The following is a 15,742-nucleotide window of genomic DNA, read 5'->3' on the forward strand; positions in this document are numbered from 1 at the left end:
CAAAGAAATTAATGTTCGTTCTGTATTATTTATACTAGTGATATTTTTTCATCTTTGTATGATATTTATCGTCTGTGCGGTTTCAGTACTCGCCGACACAGATATTATCTAAAATAAATAATAATAAAAAAATACATAATTCCATACAATAACAGAATACGATGCACAATATTTTCTCTTTACTACAAAATATGTCTTTTGCTAAGGGACGTTACAATCCACAACGAATCAATATATCGAGGTGCGGTTTTCGCCAAATTATAGCGGACAATATGATGAATTTCGGACATTCAGAGGTAATTTTTATCGTTTATAATCGACCCACGCGAAGCTACACGATTTCAAGGCGCAGCCTGAAGAGTAGCTATTACCTGTTTGAAAAACATCAATCGATATAAATCGTTCCAACAATGTTGCCTGTCATTATTTAAATCCAAATTGAAAATGTTATTCAACACTCTTCAAAAATCAGTTTCTGTAAACCATTATAGGAAAATATATTTTAATATATCTTTAGGGGCGGCTCCACCTTAAGACCTTTAAAGACGAGTCGCACCTGCTCAAGCATATGCAGTGAATATCCAGAAAAAATGTGCTCCAAACTGAAGTAAACCGTGGGAAAACATTGCAGAAACGAGGATTCCCGTGTAACAAATATAATATCACTAATGAGTCGGAAAAGTTTCGAAACTGTTTGACAGGACGCTACGTGCAATAAGCAGACGCAAATCGCTGACGCATCAAACGCCGCGCGGGGTAGCCGCGCTGTCAGGGGCGCCTTGTCACGGTTCGCGCGGCTCCCCTGTCGGACGTTCGAGTCCTCCCTCTGGTATGGATGTGGGTGTTGTCCTTAGCGTAAGTTAGTTTAAAGTAAGATTAAGTAGTTTGTAAGCCAAGGGACCAATGACCTCAGCAGTTTGGTCCCACAGTACCTTACCACAAACTTATCAAATACTGACTGGAAATATGGAAAGAGCCACTCAACTTTTGCAGAACATTTGAGAAAAAGTAACCACAAACCTACTACAAGAGAAAATGATATGAAAATAATTAGAATTAATAATGAAAGACATCTCCTAACACTACAGGAAAATTATCATATATACAAAACAAAGGCTGAAAAGAAACAACTACTAAATGCCCAAATAAATATGACTAACAACTCACTGTTTACACTCATTGATCATACAATAGACAGAAATCTCAACAAAATATTACACATCTGATTCCTCTAATAAGTATACACAGGAAAATATAGTAATGATAATAATAATTATTATTTTTAAGATTAAATAAACGAATAGAAAATAGTAATAAAAATAAAATAAATAATTTTTATTTTATTAAAAAAAAGAAATCTCTCTCCCTCTCTAACACAGACACACACACACACACACACACACACACACACACACACACACACACACACACACATTCGCAAAACAGCTGAATGCAGAAAACTGAGAATGTTGGTAACACTTAGAAAAACAAATGAATCTCTGTATTGAAAAGATGGCAGTTACAGTGATGTGTAACGTAAACAGTAAACTGAAAGTGAACTGTAAGATGTCCACCTGGTTGCCAGACGAGAAAAAGCAGTTTGCTATGATGCAGTGAATTAGAAGTTACCTGTAAGTAACTTTCCAGTTCATAAAAAAAACGTTAAGGAACTGTTTTTAAATCTATAACGTAGATGTGAAACCATAACCTATGTGTGAAAAGGACAAATCATGTAATATTTCAGGACACCCACTGAAGATGCCTTGTAAAAAAGGCGAAACGTGTCTGGGTGTATGAATAAAAATAAAAATTTCGATGTACAGCACGCAAAAAAATCATTTTCTTTGAAACAACTGCAATTTACTGATATTTTAAATACCTGACCTAACACTCAAGAGTTTACTTTCTTCACTAACTGTAGTACTGTATTTTTAAGAGAGTATGTAGAAAGAAAGAAACGGCTTTCCTTACAGGCAAAATTAATATTATAAGGAAATGTATGTATATTTTGCAAATGTCTTTATAGATGGATTTAACATTCCTTGTTGAATTTTCGCACTCCACGTAGCCAATATTAAAACCGGAGTCCAAACAAGATTACCTTTCCGAAGTTTTCCTTCTCTCTGAAGGTCGTAGTTTTTACCTTTCTGTCAATAATGGTTTTTAAGTCGTGTGAAGTTCTAATGCTAGGCGATCGGACATTTTAGCTGTGCTTTCTCCTCTTTCGCCGCTAGTTAATGTTTGAAAACTGGTTTTAAATAACTATCAGACAATTTTTCGACTTGCTTGAGAAACATTTTGCCATGAATTATTCAATCAAGCACTACTTAACGTGCCGCTCATACGAGAACACAAAACACACGATAAAAGACAACAGAAGATCGAAAATTTTCAATTTTAATTAAGAGTCCTTTGTCCTCTTCAGCGAAATTATATCTCAACTTTCTTATAGATCTTCATACAATGTAGTTTCAGACTATCAATAAAAAATTGTTTTTATCGTCGGTACTTGTATCATTTGCCATTAAAATTTTCATCTCACTTTTACCGCACGTACTTTACATCACATAACCTTGAAAAGTAGTCGTACTGGCTGTATTGTATCCAGCAAAAAGCCAACACAAATAAAAAATAAAAGTGTGGTGGCCGCAGGCGGTGCGCTGTGGGTTGCGCCGGCTGCGGGGCGAGGACCGGTCTGCGCATGCGCTCCTGGCCGGCGTGGCGAGCGGCGGCGCCTTCTGGCTCCACCCGGACCTCACCATCGCCTTCGCCGCCGTAACGACGCTCGTACAGGTAGTGCACGCAGCGACTGCAGCAGGTGGCCTTCATACGTGTTTGTACGCTTCTAGCCAGCGCAACTTTAACACAGTGCATTCACTCATGCCCTACAATTCCTTAACAGAAACGGTAATAAAATTCATTGTACAGAGGTATTTAGACGTCGGGAGTAGAAAGAAAGGAAGCTGACGTTATTTACGGATTGTAATTTAAGTTCGGATGAATGTTATAGAAAGTGATTGAGGCACTGGAAGCATACGAACTTACACGTGGTTAAAATCGTTACAACTCCTAAGTCACAGAGACCTGCAAGCAGTCAGTCTAACTGCATCATTAAGACTCCACGATCAGGCTAACGTTAAATTGGAAAACATATAGCAACAACAGTCAACGCACCTCTATCTAGTGCATCCTTACAACTTTCACGGAAAAAAAGGACAGTAGCATAGTTAATGGCCACATACGACAAAGGACACACTAAAATCAAAACCTTTCGATATTCTTCTACATTTACATCTAAATCTACATCCATACTCCGCAAGCCACCTGACATTGTGTGGTGGGGGGTACCTTGAGTACCTCTATCGGTTCTCCCTTCTATTCCAGTCTCGTATTGTTCGTGGAAAGAAAGATTGTCGGTTTGCCTCTGTGTGGGCTCTCTCTCTGATTTTATCCTCATGGTCTCTTCGCGAGATATACGTAGGAGGGAGCAATATACTGCTTGACTCTTCGGTGAAGGTGTGTTCTCGAAACTTCAACAAAAGCCCGTACCGAGCTACTGAGTGTCTCTCTTGCAGAGTCTTCCACTGGAGTTTATCTATCATCTCCGTAACGCTTTCGCGACTACTAAATGATCCTGTAACGAAGCGCACTGCTCTCCGTCGGATCTTCTCTATCTCTTCTGTCAACCCCATCTGGTACGGATCCCACTCCGGTGAGCAGTACTCAAGCAGTGCGCGAACAAGTGTACTGTAACCTACTTCCTTTGTTTTCGGACTGCATTTCCTCAGGATTCTTCCAATGAATCTCAGTTTGGCATCTGCTTTACCGACGTTTAATTTTATATGGTCATTCCATTTTAAATCACTCCTAATGCCTACTCCCACATAATTGACGGAATTAACTTCTTCCAGTTGTTAGCCAGCTATATTGTAGTTAAATGATAAAGGATCTTTCTTTCTATGTATTCGCAGCACATTACACTTGTCTGTATTGAAATTCAATTGCCATTCCCTGCACCATGAGTCAATTCGTTGCAGATCCACCTGCATTTCAGTACAATTTTCCATTGTTACAACCTCTCTATATACTGCAGCATCATTCGCAAAAAGCCTCAGTGAACTTCCGATGTCATCCACAAGGTCATTTATGTATATTGTGAATAACAGCGGTCCTACGACACTCCCCTGCGGCACACCTGAAATCACTCTTACTTCAGAAGACTTCTCTCTATTGAGAATGACATGCTGCGTTCTGTTATCTAGTAACTCTTCAATCCAGTCACACAATTAGTCTGATAGTCGATATGCTCTTACTTTGTTCATTAAACGATTGTGGGGAACTGTATCAAACGCCTTGCGGAAGTCAAGAAACATGGCATCTACTTGGGAACCCGTGTCTATGGCCCTCTGAGTCTCGTGGACGAATATCGAGCTGTTTTAGGCGCTTCAGTATGGAACCGCGCTGTTGCTGCGGTCGCAGGTTCGAATCCTGCTTCCCGGGTTCGATTCCCGGCGGGGTCAGGGATTTTCTCTGCCTCGTGGTGGCTGGGTGTTGTGTGCTGTCCTTAGGTTAGTTAGGTTTAAGTAGTTCTAAGTTCTAGGGGACTGATGACCATAGATGTTAAGTCCCATAGTGCTCAGAGCCATGCCATGTCGAATCCTGCCTCGGCCATGGATGTGTGTGATGTCTTTAGGTTAGTTAGGTTTAATTAGTTCTAAGTCTAGGGCACTGATGACCTCGGATGTTAACTCCCATAGTGCTTGGAGCCATTTGAACCATTTGTTGTTCAGAAGTACAATCCAAAATTTCTTCGGACATGCATGTAAGTCCGAAGGAACAGGCACTGCGTCGACTACAGCCATTATGAAATACATGAGATGTGTTCGCGTTTGCGATTATGGGCAACCATCAGCTGTATAATGGAATGGCGGCAACGAAAATTTGTGCTGGACAGGCCTCGAACCCGGATTCCCCGCTTGTCGTACCGGTCGCGTTACCATTAAGGTTTGCGAGTACGATTCACAGCCGCACCCAAGCATCCGTATGTCATCAACCATGTGTCTACAACCTCCACTCGTATATTCATTATGTGTATATTCCCGTACAGGGGACATATTTTAATATCCTAAGTGTAATGCTGCCACTCCTGATAAGCGGGAAATCCAGGTTCGAATGCCGTACGTATTTTAAAAAAATGGTTCAAATGGCTCTGAGCACTATGGGACTAAACATCTGAGGTCATCAGTCCCCTAGAACTTAGAACTACTTAAACCTAACTAACCTAAGGACATCACACACATACATGCCCGAGTCAGGATTCGAACCTGCGACCGTAGCGGTCGCGCGGTTCCAGACTGAAGCGCCTAGAACCGCTCGGCCGGCACGTATTTTCACTGTCGTCATTCCCTTATAAAGCCGATGGTTGTCCATATTTGCAAATGCGAATACAATTCACAACGGCTACCTGTAGCAGCCGCAGAGTCTGTTCCTTCGGAGAGGCGTGCGTGTTCGAAGGATCTTTGCATCTTTGCATCGTAATTCTGTGCAATGCAGGCACTGCAATATCGTACACACTATCTTTTCAAACCCATCTGGACGTCTATTAGCGGACATTAGAAAGGGGTACGGTGGGCATACTGTAACGTGTGTTCATATCTTCCTGTATTTAGCGATTATTTAACAACGAAACACACCCCCGTACCGTAACACCACCTCCCCTGTACTTCACTGTTCATCTACATCTACATATATACTCCGCTAGCCACCAAGCGGTGAGTGGTGGAGGGCACAATCCGCGCCAAGGTCGTATTTCCCCCCCTCTGTTCAACTCGCGGATGGCGTGAGGGAAAACCGACTGTCTGAACACCTCAGTACGAGCTCTAATTTCCCTTACCTTTCAATGGTCATTGTGCAATTTGAAAGTTGGTGGTAATAATATATGCTCTACATCCTCGGTGAAGATCGGAGTTCGGAATTTAGTGAACAGCCCCTTCCGTTTAGCGCGCAGTCTATCTGCAAGTGTGTTGCAGTTCAAACATTGTATGAGATTTGTAACGCTCTCGCGATGGCTAAATGTACCAGTCAAGAATCTTACCGCTCTTCTTTGTACCTTCTCAATCTCTTGAATCAGACCCAACCGGTAATGGTCCCATACAGCCCAACAGTACTCTAAGACTGGACGAACTAACGTATTGTAAGCAATTTCCTTTGTTGAAGAACTGCATCACTTCAGGATTCTACCAATAAACCGCAATCTAGAGTTCGCCTTGCCCGTTACTTGTGTAATATGATCATTACGTTTGAGATCATTTCGAACAGTCACGCCCAGATTCTAGACGGATGTTACCGCTTCCAAAGCGTTCTCGTACATTAATGGGGATTTTCGCCTTGTTATACGCAGTAGGTTACACTTACTAATATTGAAAGATAACTGCCAGTCATTACACCACGCATTTATTTTCTGCAAATCCTCATTGATTTGTTCACAACCTTCGTGTGATACCACTTTCCTGTAGACTACAGCATCATCGGCAAACAGTCTAATGCCGTTGTCAATACCACCAACCAGATCTTTTATGTAAATCGTAAAAAGCAGCGGACCTATTACACTGCCCTGGAGCTAATCTGAAGTTACGCTTGTTTCTGTTAAAGTCGCCCCATTCAGGACGACAAACTGCTCTCTGTCTATTAGAAAACTTTCTATCCAACCGCATATGTCGCACGTTTTGGAGCAAGCGACAGTGTGGAACTGAGTCGAACGCCTTTTGCAAGTCTAGAAACATGGCATCAACCTGGGAGCCGGTATCTAGAGCCTGTTGTATATGATGTACAAAGAGGGCCAGCTGTGTCTCGCCTGACCGCTGTTTCCTAAAACCGTGCTGGTTTCTGTACATTTTTTACAACCACCCTCCGCAACGTTGGCACTACATCTGATGACAGGTAAAGCTCTCCAGGCATCTGCCGAACTCAAACACTTCCTTGGAATTGCCACATAGTATAGTATGTTTCATCACTGAAAATCACTCGTTTGCAGTCATTTTCTGCCCAGTGGCGCGGCTCTCTGCACCCCTCAAGTATTGATAAGCACTGGCAGCATTAATGTGCGCTTTATGAGGGGCTGGTCGACCGCTGCACGCCATTCTTTTTAACTCGGTACCCACAGTAACTGTGCTAGCTGGCCTGCTGGTGGCGGTTCCTTCCGCTAATTTCAAGCGATTTTTTACAAACACCCTCTGCAAAGTTCGATGGTTCCTGTCCGACAGTAAATTAGGTATGCTTGGGCTAGTTTAGGTATGATTGCTCCTTCGTGTATCCGCATCAGAATCAGATCACAAACAGTCCAGTCGAAATGTCCCAGATGAATCTGTTACTCACATGCCATCCAGTCATTTGTCCAGCTGCGAAGACAGTGAGCTCTCCTGGCCTGTGGATTCTGCTGTTACTGCTTCGTTACTCCTTTTACGCTGGCGGTCGCGCCTCTGGTGACATCTGGTGGTCAATTGCACAATAGATGGGAGTGTCGAGCATGGGGTTTACTGTCCGCAGCTCATGGTCTAGTGGCTAGCATTGCTGCGTATGAATCACGGGGTCCCGAGTTCGATTTCCGGCCGGGTTGGGAATTTTCTCTGCGCGGGGACTGGGTGTTTGTATTGTCCTCATCATTTCATCATCATCATTCGTGACAGTGGCTAGATTGGATTGTGTAAACATTAAACTGTGTATAAGTTGGGACCGCAGTTGAGCGTCCCACAAACCAAACATCATCATCATCATTATCATCACGGGTTTTGCTCACGACGAGCGGCTGTCTGTTATGTGTGTCTTTGCAGCTCCGGCACTTAGGGAATTTTCCGTGGTGCTTTATATCCTCCGCAGCGTGTTCTTTCGACTTGCAGCAGCAGTTGTTCAATTAATGCATGTAACACAGTCCTACAGTTAAGCGGCCCACAATCACTGCCACTTACGACAGAATTAGTCATATAGCATTCACATTTATGCTCACAAAGAGAAGCGTTGCATAGCAATTCCCAACCCTTCATGCCAAATTTGCCAATCGACAATTACTATTTACATGTTATAGTTGTTTTATTGAAGATATATTTTTGTATTATGTTGGAACATCATACTTCCATGCACGTTTCTTTGGCAAGAAATCAATCGCTTCAATGAATAACCTTTCTCATTTCAATACAGAATACACATTGTTCAGATAAGTTTTTGTCTTTTCTTTAAATGTTTTATGTTATTTATTGTTTCATCACAAGCTGACAACTTGGGGTTCGCTACTAGGACCAAATAAGATTAAGTGGAGACGTTCATCAAAAACATACAGTATTTAAAAAATGTACCAAATCCACAGTTTTGAAGACATAACAATGAAATTTTGTACCATGCTTTACATGAATTTAACACATTAACTTTTAAGTTATTAGATTTCAGTTTTTTACTTTTAAATTAAAAAAGAGTTAAACAAGTACATATACAATATTTCTGTAATTTAAAAGTTTTATTTTTAAAAAGTATGTATCTACCTTTTTCTCAGAACTTATTCAAGAGATTAGTACAAAATTTCCTCAGTTTAGTCTTTTTACATATAGTAAGCTTCAATCATTATGTTTTTTGAATGTATCGAACAGGAGAATTTTAATAATTTTTAATTATAATCCTCTGACTATAATACAAAATTCATGCAAAATTCCAGCCACTTCGCCCCATATCTCAGCTTAAAGTCACAATTTCAAAATTCACTCTTGAGGAAACATTTATTGGATTTATAGAAATAAGTGAACACAATTTCATAATTCTAGTCTTCATCTATTCTGATAAAAAGATACATAATTTAAAAAAAACATAATTTTCAGGAAATGCAATTTAAAGTTCTATCTCAAGTTTTTTCTTGGCAGCTCCTCAGAACGCCCCATATATGTTCTCAGGGTCCTTTTTCCCTTCAAGGCTTCTCTTCTCGTTTCTTCTTTTCTGCTTTCTTTCCTTTAACAGGTCTACAACTCACTTTTCAGCTGTAGAGAGGCGCTGCAATCTATTTTTCTCGAGATGTCTGGAGTGAAATTACCTATCTTACAGCCCAATCTTTCTAATACTTTCATCCTCCCTACGCTCCCATCAATGAATATAAGGACTGCATCATAAGCTGCAAAGCTGACAACTATAGCAGAAGAAAATACCGTTTCAGGGCATTGCTTCTTCATAAACAAAGCAGCCGGTTTGTTATTGTTTCTAAGATATGGAACAGAGTAAAAAAAAATGGTTCAAATGACTGAGCACTATGGGACTTAACGTCTGAGGTCATCAGTCCCCTAGAACTTAGAACTACTTAAACCTAAATAACCTAAGGACATCACACACATCCATGCCCGAGGCAGGATTCGAACCTGCGACCGTAGCAGTCGCGCGGTTCTGGACTGAAGCATCTACAACCGCTCGGCCACAGCGGCCGGCTAACAGAGTCACAGATGATTCATAAAATCAAATAGTATACGTATACCACAGCCTTCTAGATGTATTCTGTGCAAGTTCGCTTGAAAATAATCCACGTGTGCATCGTTCACCGAGCTAGTATTGAAGTGTTGCTTCAAAATGTTAGCGTGGCAGGGTCACGTCACACATTGAATTACTTTTCAGGCACTTCGGATGTGATTTCATCATTGAAACTTTGGGAATTTCATGTCCATCAGTTCTACTATCAAACAGAAAGAATGAGATTTTCACTCTGCAGCGGAGTGTGCGCTGATATGAAACTTCCTGGCAGATTAAAACTGTGTGCCCGACCGAGACTCGAACTCGGGACCTTTGCCTTTCGCGGGCAAGTGCTCTACCATCTGAGCTACCGAAGCACGACTCACGCCCGCTACTCACAGCTTTACTTCTGCCAGTATCTCGTCTCCTACCTTTCTTTCAGGTGTGCTAGTTCTGCAAGGTTCGCAGGAGAGCTTCTGTAAAGTTTGGAAGGTAGGAGACGAGATACTGGCAGACGCAAAGCTGTGAGTAGCGGGCGTGAGTCGTGCTTCGGTGGCTCAGATGGTAGAGCACTTGCTCGCGAAAGGCAAAGGTCCCGAGTTCGAGTCTCGGTCGGGTACACAGTTTTAATCTGCCAGCAAGTTTCATATCAGCGCACACTCCGCTGCAGAGTGAAAATCTCATTCTGGAAACATCCCCCAGGCTGTGGCTAAGCCATGTCTCTGCTATATCCTTTCTTTCAGGAGTGCTAGTTCTGCAAGGTTCGCAGGAGAGCTTCTGTAAAGTTTGGAAGGTAGGAGGCGAGATACTGGCAGAAGTAAAGCTGTGAGTACCGGGCGTCAGTCGTGCTTCGGTAGCTCAGATGGTAGAGTACTTGCCCGCGAATGGCAAAGGTCCCGAGTTCGAGTCTCGGTCGGGCACACAGTTTTAATCTGCCAGGAAGTTTCGTAACAGAAAGAAAATGAAAATTGACATTTTCGGTCAATTTCACGAACGTCCCACTTTAATACGCGTTCTGATAGATCTTCGCACACAGATCTCAGTAGTCTATCCTAAGGTTGGATCTCTGTCAGAGGTCATTCTGATGCAGAAATTAATCACAGGTATTTCCCGCATTATTATATCACTGTGACACCTTGTAAGTCTCGATGAAAAGATTTACATCTACGTCTACGTGGATACTCCGCAATCCACCCTACGACTCGTGGCGTAGGGTAACCCGTACCACTGCTGGTGATTTTCCCGCTCCACTAGTAAAGAGAGAGAGGGAAAAAATGACTGCCTGCGTGCATGTTGGAGGCAGTAGAATCACTCTTCAGGCAGCTTCAAATGCCGGTGCTCTAAATTTTCTCAAGTGCTCTTCGAAAAGAATATCGCCTTCTCTACAGGGATTCCCCTTTGAGTTCCCGAAGCATGTCCGTAACAATTGCGTGTTGTTCGAACCTACCAGTAACAAATTTAGTATCCCGACTCTGAATTGCTTCGATGTCTCCCTTTAATCGGACTTGGTACGGATCCCAAACACTCGAGCAGTATTCAAGAACATGTCGCACTAGCGTCCTATATGCGGTCTTCTTTACAGATGAACCACATTTTCGTAGAATTCTCCCCAATAAACCGAAGGCGACCATTCGCCTTCCGTACCACAATTCCCAAATGCTCGTTCCACTCCATATCGCTTTGCAACGTTATGCCCAGATACACTACTGGCCATTAAAATTGCTACACCAAGAAGAAATGCAGATGATAAACGGGTACTCACTGGACAAATATATTATACTAGAACTGACATGTGATTACATTATCACGCAATTTGCGTGCATAGATCCTGAGAAATCAGTACCCAGAACGATCACCTCTGGCCGTAATAACGGCCTTGATACGCCTGGGCATTGAGTCAAACAGAGCTTGAATGGCGTGTACAGGTACAGCTGCCCATGCAGGTTCAACATGATACCACAGTTCATCAAGAGTAGTGACTGGCGTATTGTGACGAGCCAGTTGCTCCGCCACCATTGACCAGACGTTTTCAATTGGTGAGAGATATGGCCAGGGCAGCAGTCGAACATTTTCTGTATCCAGAAAGACCCGTACAGGACCTGCAACATACGGTCGTGCGTTATCCTGCTGAAATGTAGCGTTTCGCAGGGATCGAATGAAGGGTAGAGCCACGGGTCGTAACACATCTGAAATGTAACGTCCACTGTTCAAAGTGCCGTCAATGCGAACAAGAGGTGACCGAGACGTGTGACCAATGGCACCCCATACCATCACGCCGGGTGACACGCCAGTATGGCGATGACGAATTCACGCCTCCACTGTGAGTTTCACCGCGATGTCGCCAAACACGGATGCGACCATAATGATGCCGTAAACAGAACCTGGATTCATCCGAAAAAATGACGTTTTGTCATTCGTGCACCCAGGTTTGGTCGTCGTCTACTCCATCGCAGGCACTCCTGTCTGTGATGCAGCGTCAAGGGTAACCGCAGCCATAGTCTCCGAGCTGATAGTTCATGCTGCTGCAAACGTCGTCGAACTGTTCGTGCAGGTGGTTGTTGTCTCGCAAACGACCCCATGTGTTGACTCAGGGATCGAGACGTGGCTGCACGATCCGTTACAGCCATGCGGATAAGATGCCTGTCATATTGACTGCTAGTGATACGCAGCCGTTGGGATCCAGCACGGCGTTCCGTATTACCCTCCTGAACCCACCGATTCGATATTCTACTAACAGTCATTGGATCTCGCCCAACGCGAGCAGCAATGTCGCCATACGATAAACCGCAATCGCGATAGGCTCCAGTCCGACCTTTATCAAAGTCGGAAACGTGATGGTACACACTTCTCCTCTTACACGAGGCATCACAACAACGTTTCCCCAGGCAACGCCGGTCAACTGGTGTTTGTGTATGAGAAATCGGTTGGAAACTTTCCTCATGTCAGTACTTTGTAGGTGTCGCCACCGGTGCCAACCTTGTGTGAATGCTCCGAAAAGCTAATCATTTGCATATCACAGCATCTTCTTCCTGTCGGTTAAATTTCGCGTCTGTAGCACGTCGTCTTCGTGGTGTAGCAATTTTAATGGCCAGTAGTGTATTTAAATGACGTGTGTGAAGCTGGACACTACTAATGCTGTATCCGAACATTACGGATTTGTTTTTTCTACTCATCCTCAATGACACATTTTTCTACATTTAGACTAGCTGCCATTCATCACGCCAATTAGAAACTTTGTCTAGCTCATTTGTATCCTCCTACAGTCACTCAGCTAAGACGCCTTCCTGTACACCACAGCATCATCAGCAAACAAGCGCGGATTGCTGCTCGCCCAGTCCGCCAAATCATTTCATCCTATCACACTCCTTTGGGGCACTCCCGACGACACCCTTGTCTCTGATGATTCTTAGGTGTAATGCCAATTTTCTAGGCTGAATTTTATATTCATGTTTAGACATTAAAGTACATTTCCTTCTTTTTTCTGTCTGTGAATAAACCGCATCTCATGTATTTTGTTGTTATTGTAAGGTGAAACGGCTTGTCCGTAATTCTGCTACGAACCCCCTTACCATGCAATATACGTGAGTGAAGCATGTTCCTTCCTTCGCTCTGATACGGTCTTCCTTTCCATAGCAGAAAGACAGCTGTAAGCAGAAAGGCGTACTATTCTGCCTGCTGAATGCACATGCGGTTCTTGTAACGCGACTGGTGGAATGTTGCAGCTGCGGGTGGCGCACCTCTGCGACCGGCGCCTGCTCGAGCCCGTGTGGGCGCTGTGTCTGTCTGCGCTGCTACACGTGGCCGTCCTGGACCGGCGCCACTGTCCCCCGGGTTTCATGGCCCTCACCGAGATTCTCGCTCCAGGCGTGTGAGTACTGCTGCTACTGCTTGCTCTCCGCACTGCGCTGTCACTGGCACTTACATGTGCAAGCTACTTGCCCAAATGTAGTGAGTAACCAGCAAACCCGACAATGCTTTGCAGTTTCTAAATATCTATGTAGATTGGATGTATGTCCTGATATCCTTCTCCCCCCTCTCTCTATCCTTCTCCTCCTCCCCACTCGAATTTGTCCATCTGCTCCTCCCTCCGCCATCTCTGCGAATCACCTTCCCCCGCTCTCATATATTGCTTATCCCACATTCTCTCTATCCATCTGCTCCTGCATCATCTCTCTGTCCATATCCTCCTTCTCTGTTTTTATATCCGTTTCCTGCCCCCTTCTCTGAACATCTCCTCCTCCCCCTCTCTCTGACCTTATTTATTGTTCTTGGGAACGGAACCTTGATTGGGAATAGAAGTCAAAATGAATGGGTAAATTGGTTGAGTATCATTAGTACACGGGCTCTGAGAGAGACCTTCCCAGCTGTTGAATCTGTGAGGATAGTAGCTTTAATGACAGTGGTTTTAATCTACGGACAGGTAGGATTAAAAGTTAGCCATAGACACAACTTTCCTGTTTTCTGTTAAAAATGACTGTGAAAAGAAAAACAAAACCGAACTTTTTTCAGTATAGCTGAGCATCCTTTTTCTCGCAGACAGTTTAATACTATGTGTTTATAAATTGTCTACATAGCACAGATACATTGTCCCAGACAGGGTCAACGAAAAGACTTCAAAAACTTCATTAAAATAAAGCATTAAGTTACAACACACACACACACACACACACACAGGCACAACGAGAAGACCATCACAAGTAGATAAACCCTTTGGCCAGTACGGCATGCGTCAAAATAGATGACACACACAGTCACGCAACGCATCTCAAACACATAAGTGCAGTCATAGGTAACTGAAACCACTCGAGAAGACTTCACAGACTTCATTAAAATAAAGCATTAAGTTACAACACACACAAATAAAATAAAGCATTAAGTTACAACACACACACACACACAGGCACAACAGAAGACCATCACAAGTAGATAAACCCTTTGGCCAGTACGGCATGCGTCAAAATAGATGACACGCACAGTCACGCAACGCATCTCAAACACATAAGTGCAGTCATAGGTAACTGAAACCACACGAGAAGACTTCACAGACTTCATTAAAATAAAGCATTAAGTTACAACACACACACACACAGGCACAACGAGAAGACCATCACAAATAGATAAACCCTTTGGCCAGTACGGCATGCGTCAAAATAGATGACACACACAGTCACGCAACGCATCTCAAACACATAAGTGCAGTCACAGGTAACTGAAACCACACTCCGAGCAGCAGCACCAGTGCATGATGGGAGTGATGACTGGGTGGGGGTGAGTTGCAAGACCATCAGACACAACAACGAAAAGACCAAAATAAGTAGATAAAGCTTTAAGGTAGACGAAAGACACACACACCCAAAGTCACGAAACACACACACACACAGGCACAACGAGAAGACCATCACAAATAGATAAACCCTTTGGCCAGTAAGGCATGCGTCAAAAATAGATGACACACACACAGTCACGCAACGCATCTCAAACACACAAGTGCAGACTCAGGAAACTGAAACCACACTGCGAGCAGCAGCACCAGTGCATGATGGGAGTTCAGGTAACTGAAACCACACTACGAGCAACAGCACCAGTGCATGATGGGAGTGATGACTGGGTGGGGGTGAGTTGCTTTTGTGTGTGTGTGGGTGTGTGTGTATCTCTTTGACAAAGGCCGAAAGCTTTATTTATTTGTGCCGGCCTTTCTATTGTGCCTATCTGCGACTCAGCATCTCTGCTAATGGTGAATGGCAACTTTCCTTTTCAGAATATTGTTGCATTCCATCCTGGATTTTCGATTGTTTGATGTCTATATATGCAGTTGTTGAGGTTGCGCGCAGTCGGTACTTCAGTTGCAACATACCGAGCTGAACATTACCTTTAATTTCCGTGAACTGAAATATAACAATTACTCTAGGATCTTGCGACCGAACCGCCGAATCTTTCCATCAGTAAATGGGGTATGTCCTCAACTGACTCGGTTGTTCTAACCCCTCCACTGACGGAATGACCCGCTTCCTACTTCCGTATGTATAAAGCCAATACGGACTTGTAGCTGTCACGCCTTTGCGCTTATTGCTACGTATTTTAACCGTAAATAGCTCAGCCCTAATGGTAAGAGGTAGTAGTGAATTCACGTTATTAATCTTTGAAGACAGCACAGCTGCCACAAGCTCAGCTCACTTTTACTCCACTCCTACCCTCGCCATTGCACCACATTAATTAGGTGCTACATGGACCTTGCTAAATTCACTTGCGTATACATTTTTGACCGTTA

At 43.3% G+C, this 15,742-nt stretch overlaps 1 protein-coding gene across 1 annotated transcript in view; it reads left to right on the forward strand.

Annotated features, from left to right (window-relative positions):
• Positions 1 to 15,742, forward strand: part of LOC124772937 — a 191,599-nt gene that overhangs the window by 158,445 nt on the left and 17,412 nt on the right. The window contains exons 7-8 of the mRNA XM_047249364.1: positions 2,653 to 2,793; positions 13,197 to 13,342. Coding sequence (XP_047105320.1) covers positions 2,653 to 2,793; positions 13,197 to 13,342 — 287 coding nt within the window. The remainder of the gene's footprint in view (positions 1 to 2,652; positions 2,794 to 13,196; positions 13,343 to 15,742) is intronic.

This window comes from Schistocerca piceifrons, chromosome 1 (genome assembly GCF_021461385.2).
Source record: "Schistocerca piceifrons isolate TAMUIC-IGC-003096 chromosome 1, iqSchPice1.1, whole genome shotgun sequence".
NCBI classification, from domain to species: domain Eukaryota; kingdom Metazoa; phylum Arthropoda; class Insecta; order Orthoptera; family Acrididae; genus Schistocerca; species Schistocerca piceifrons.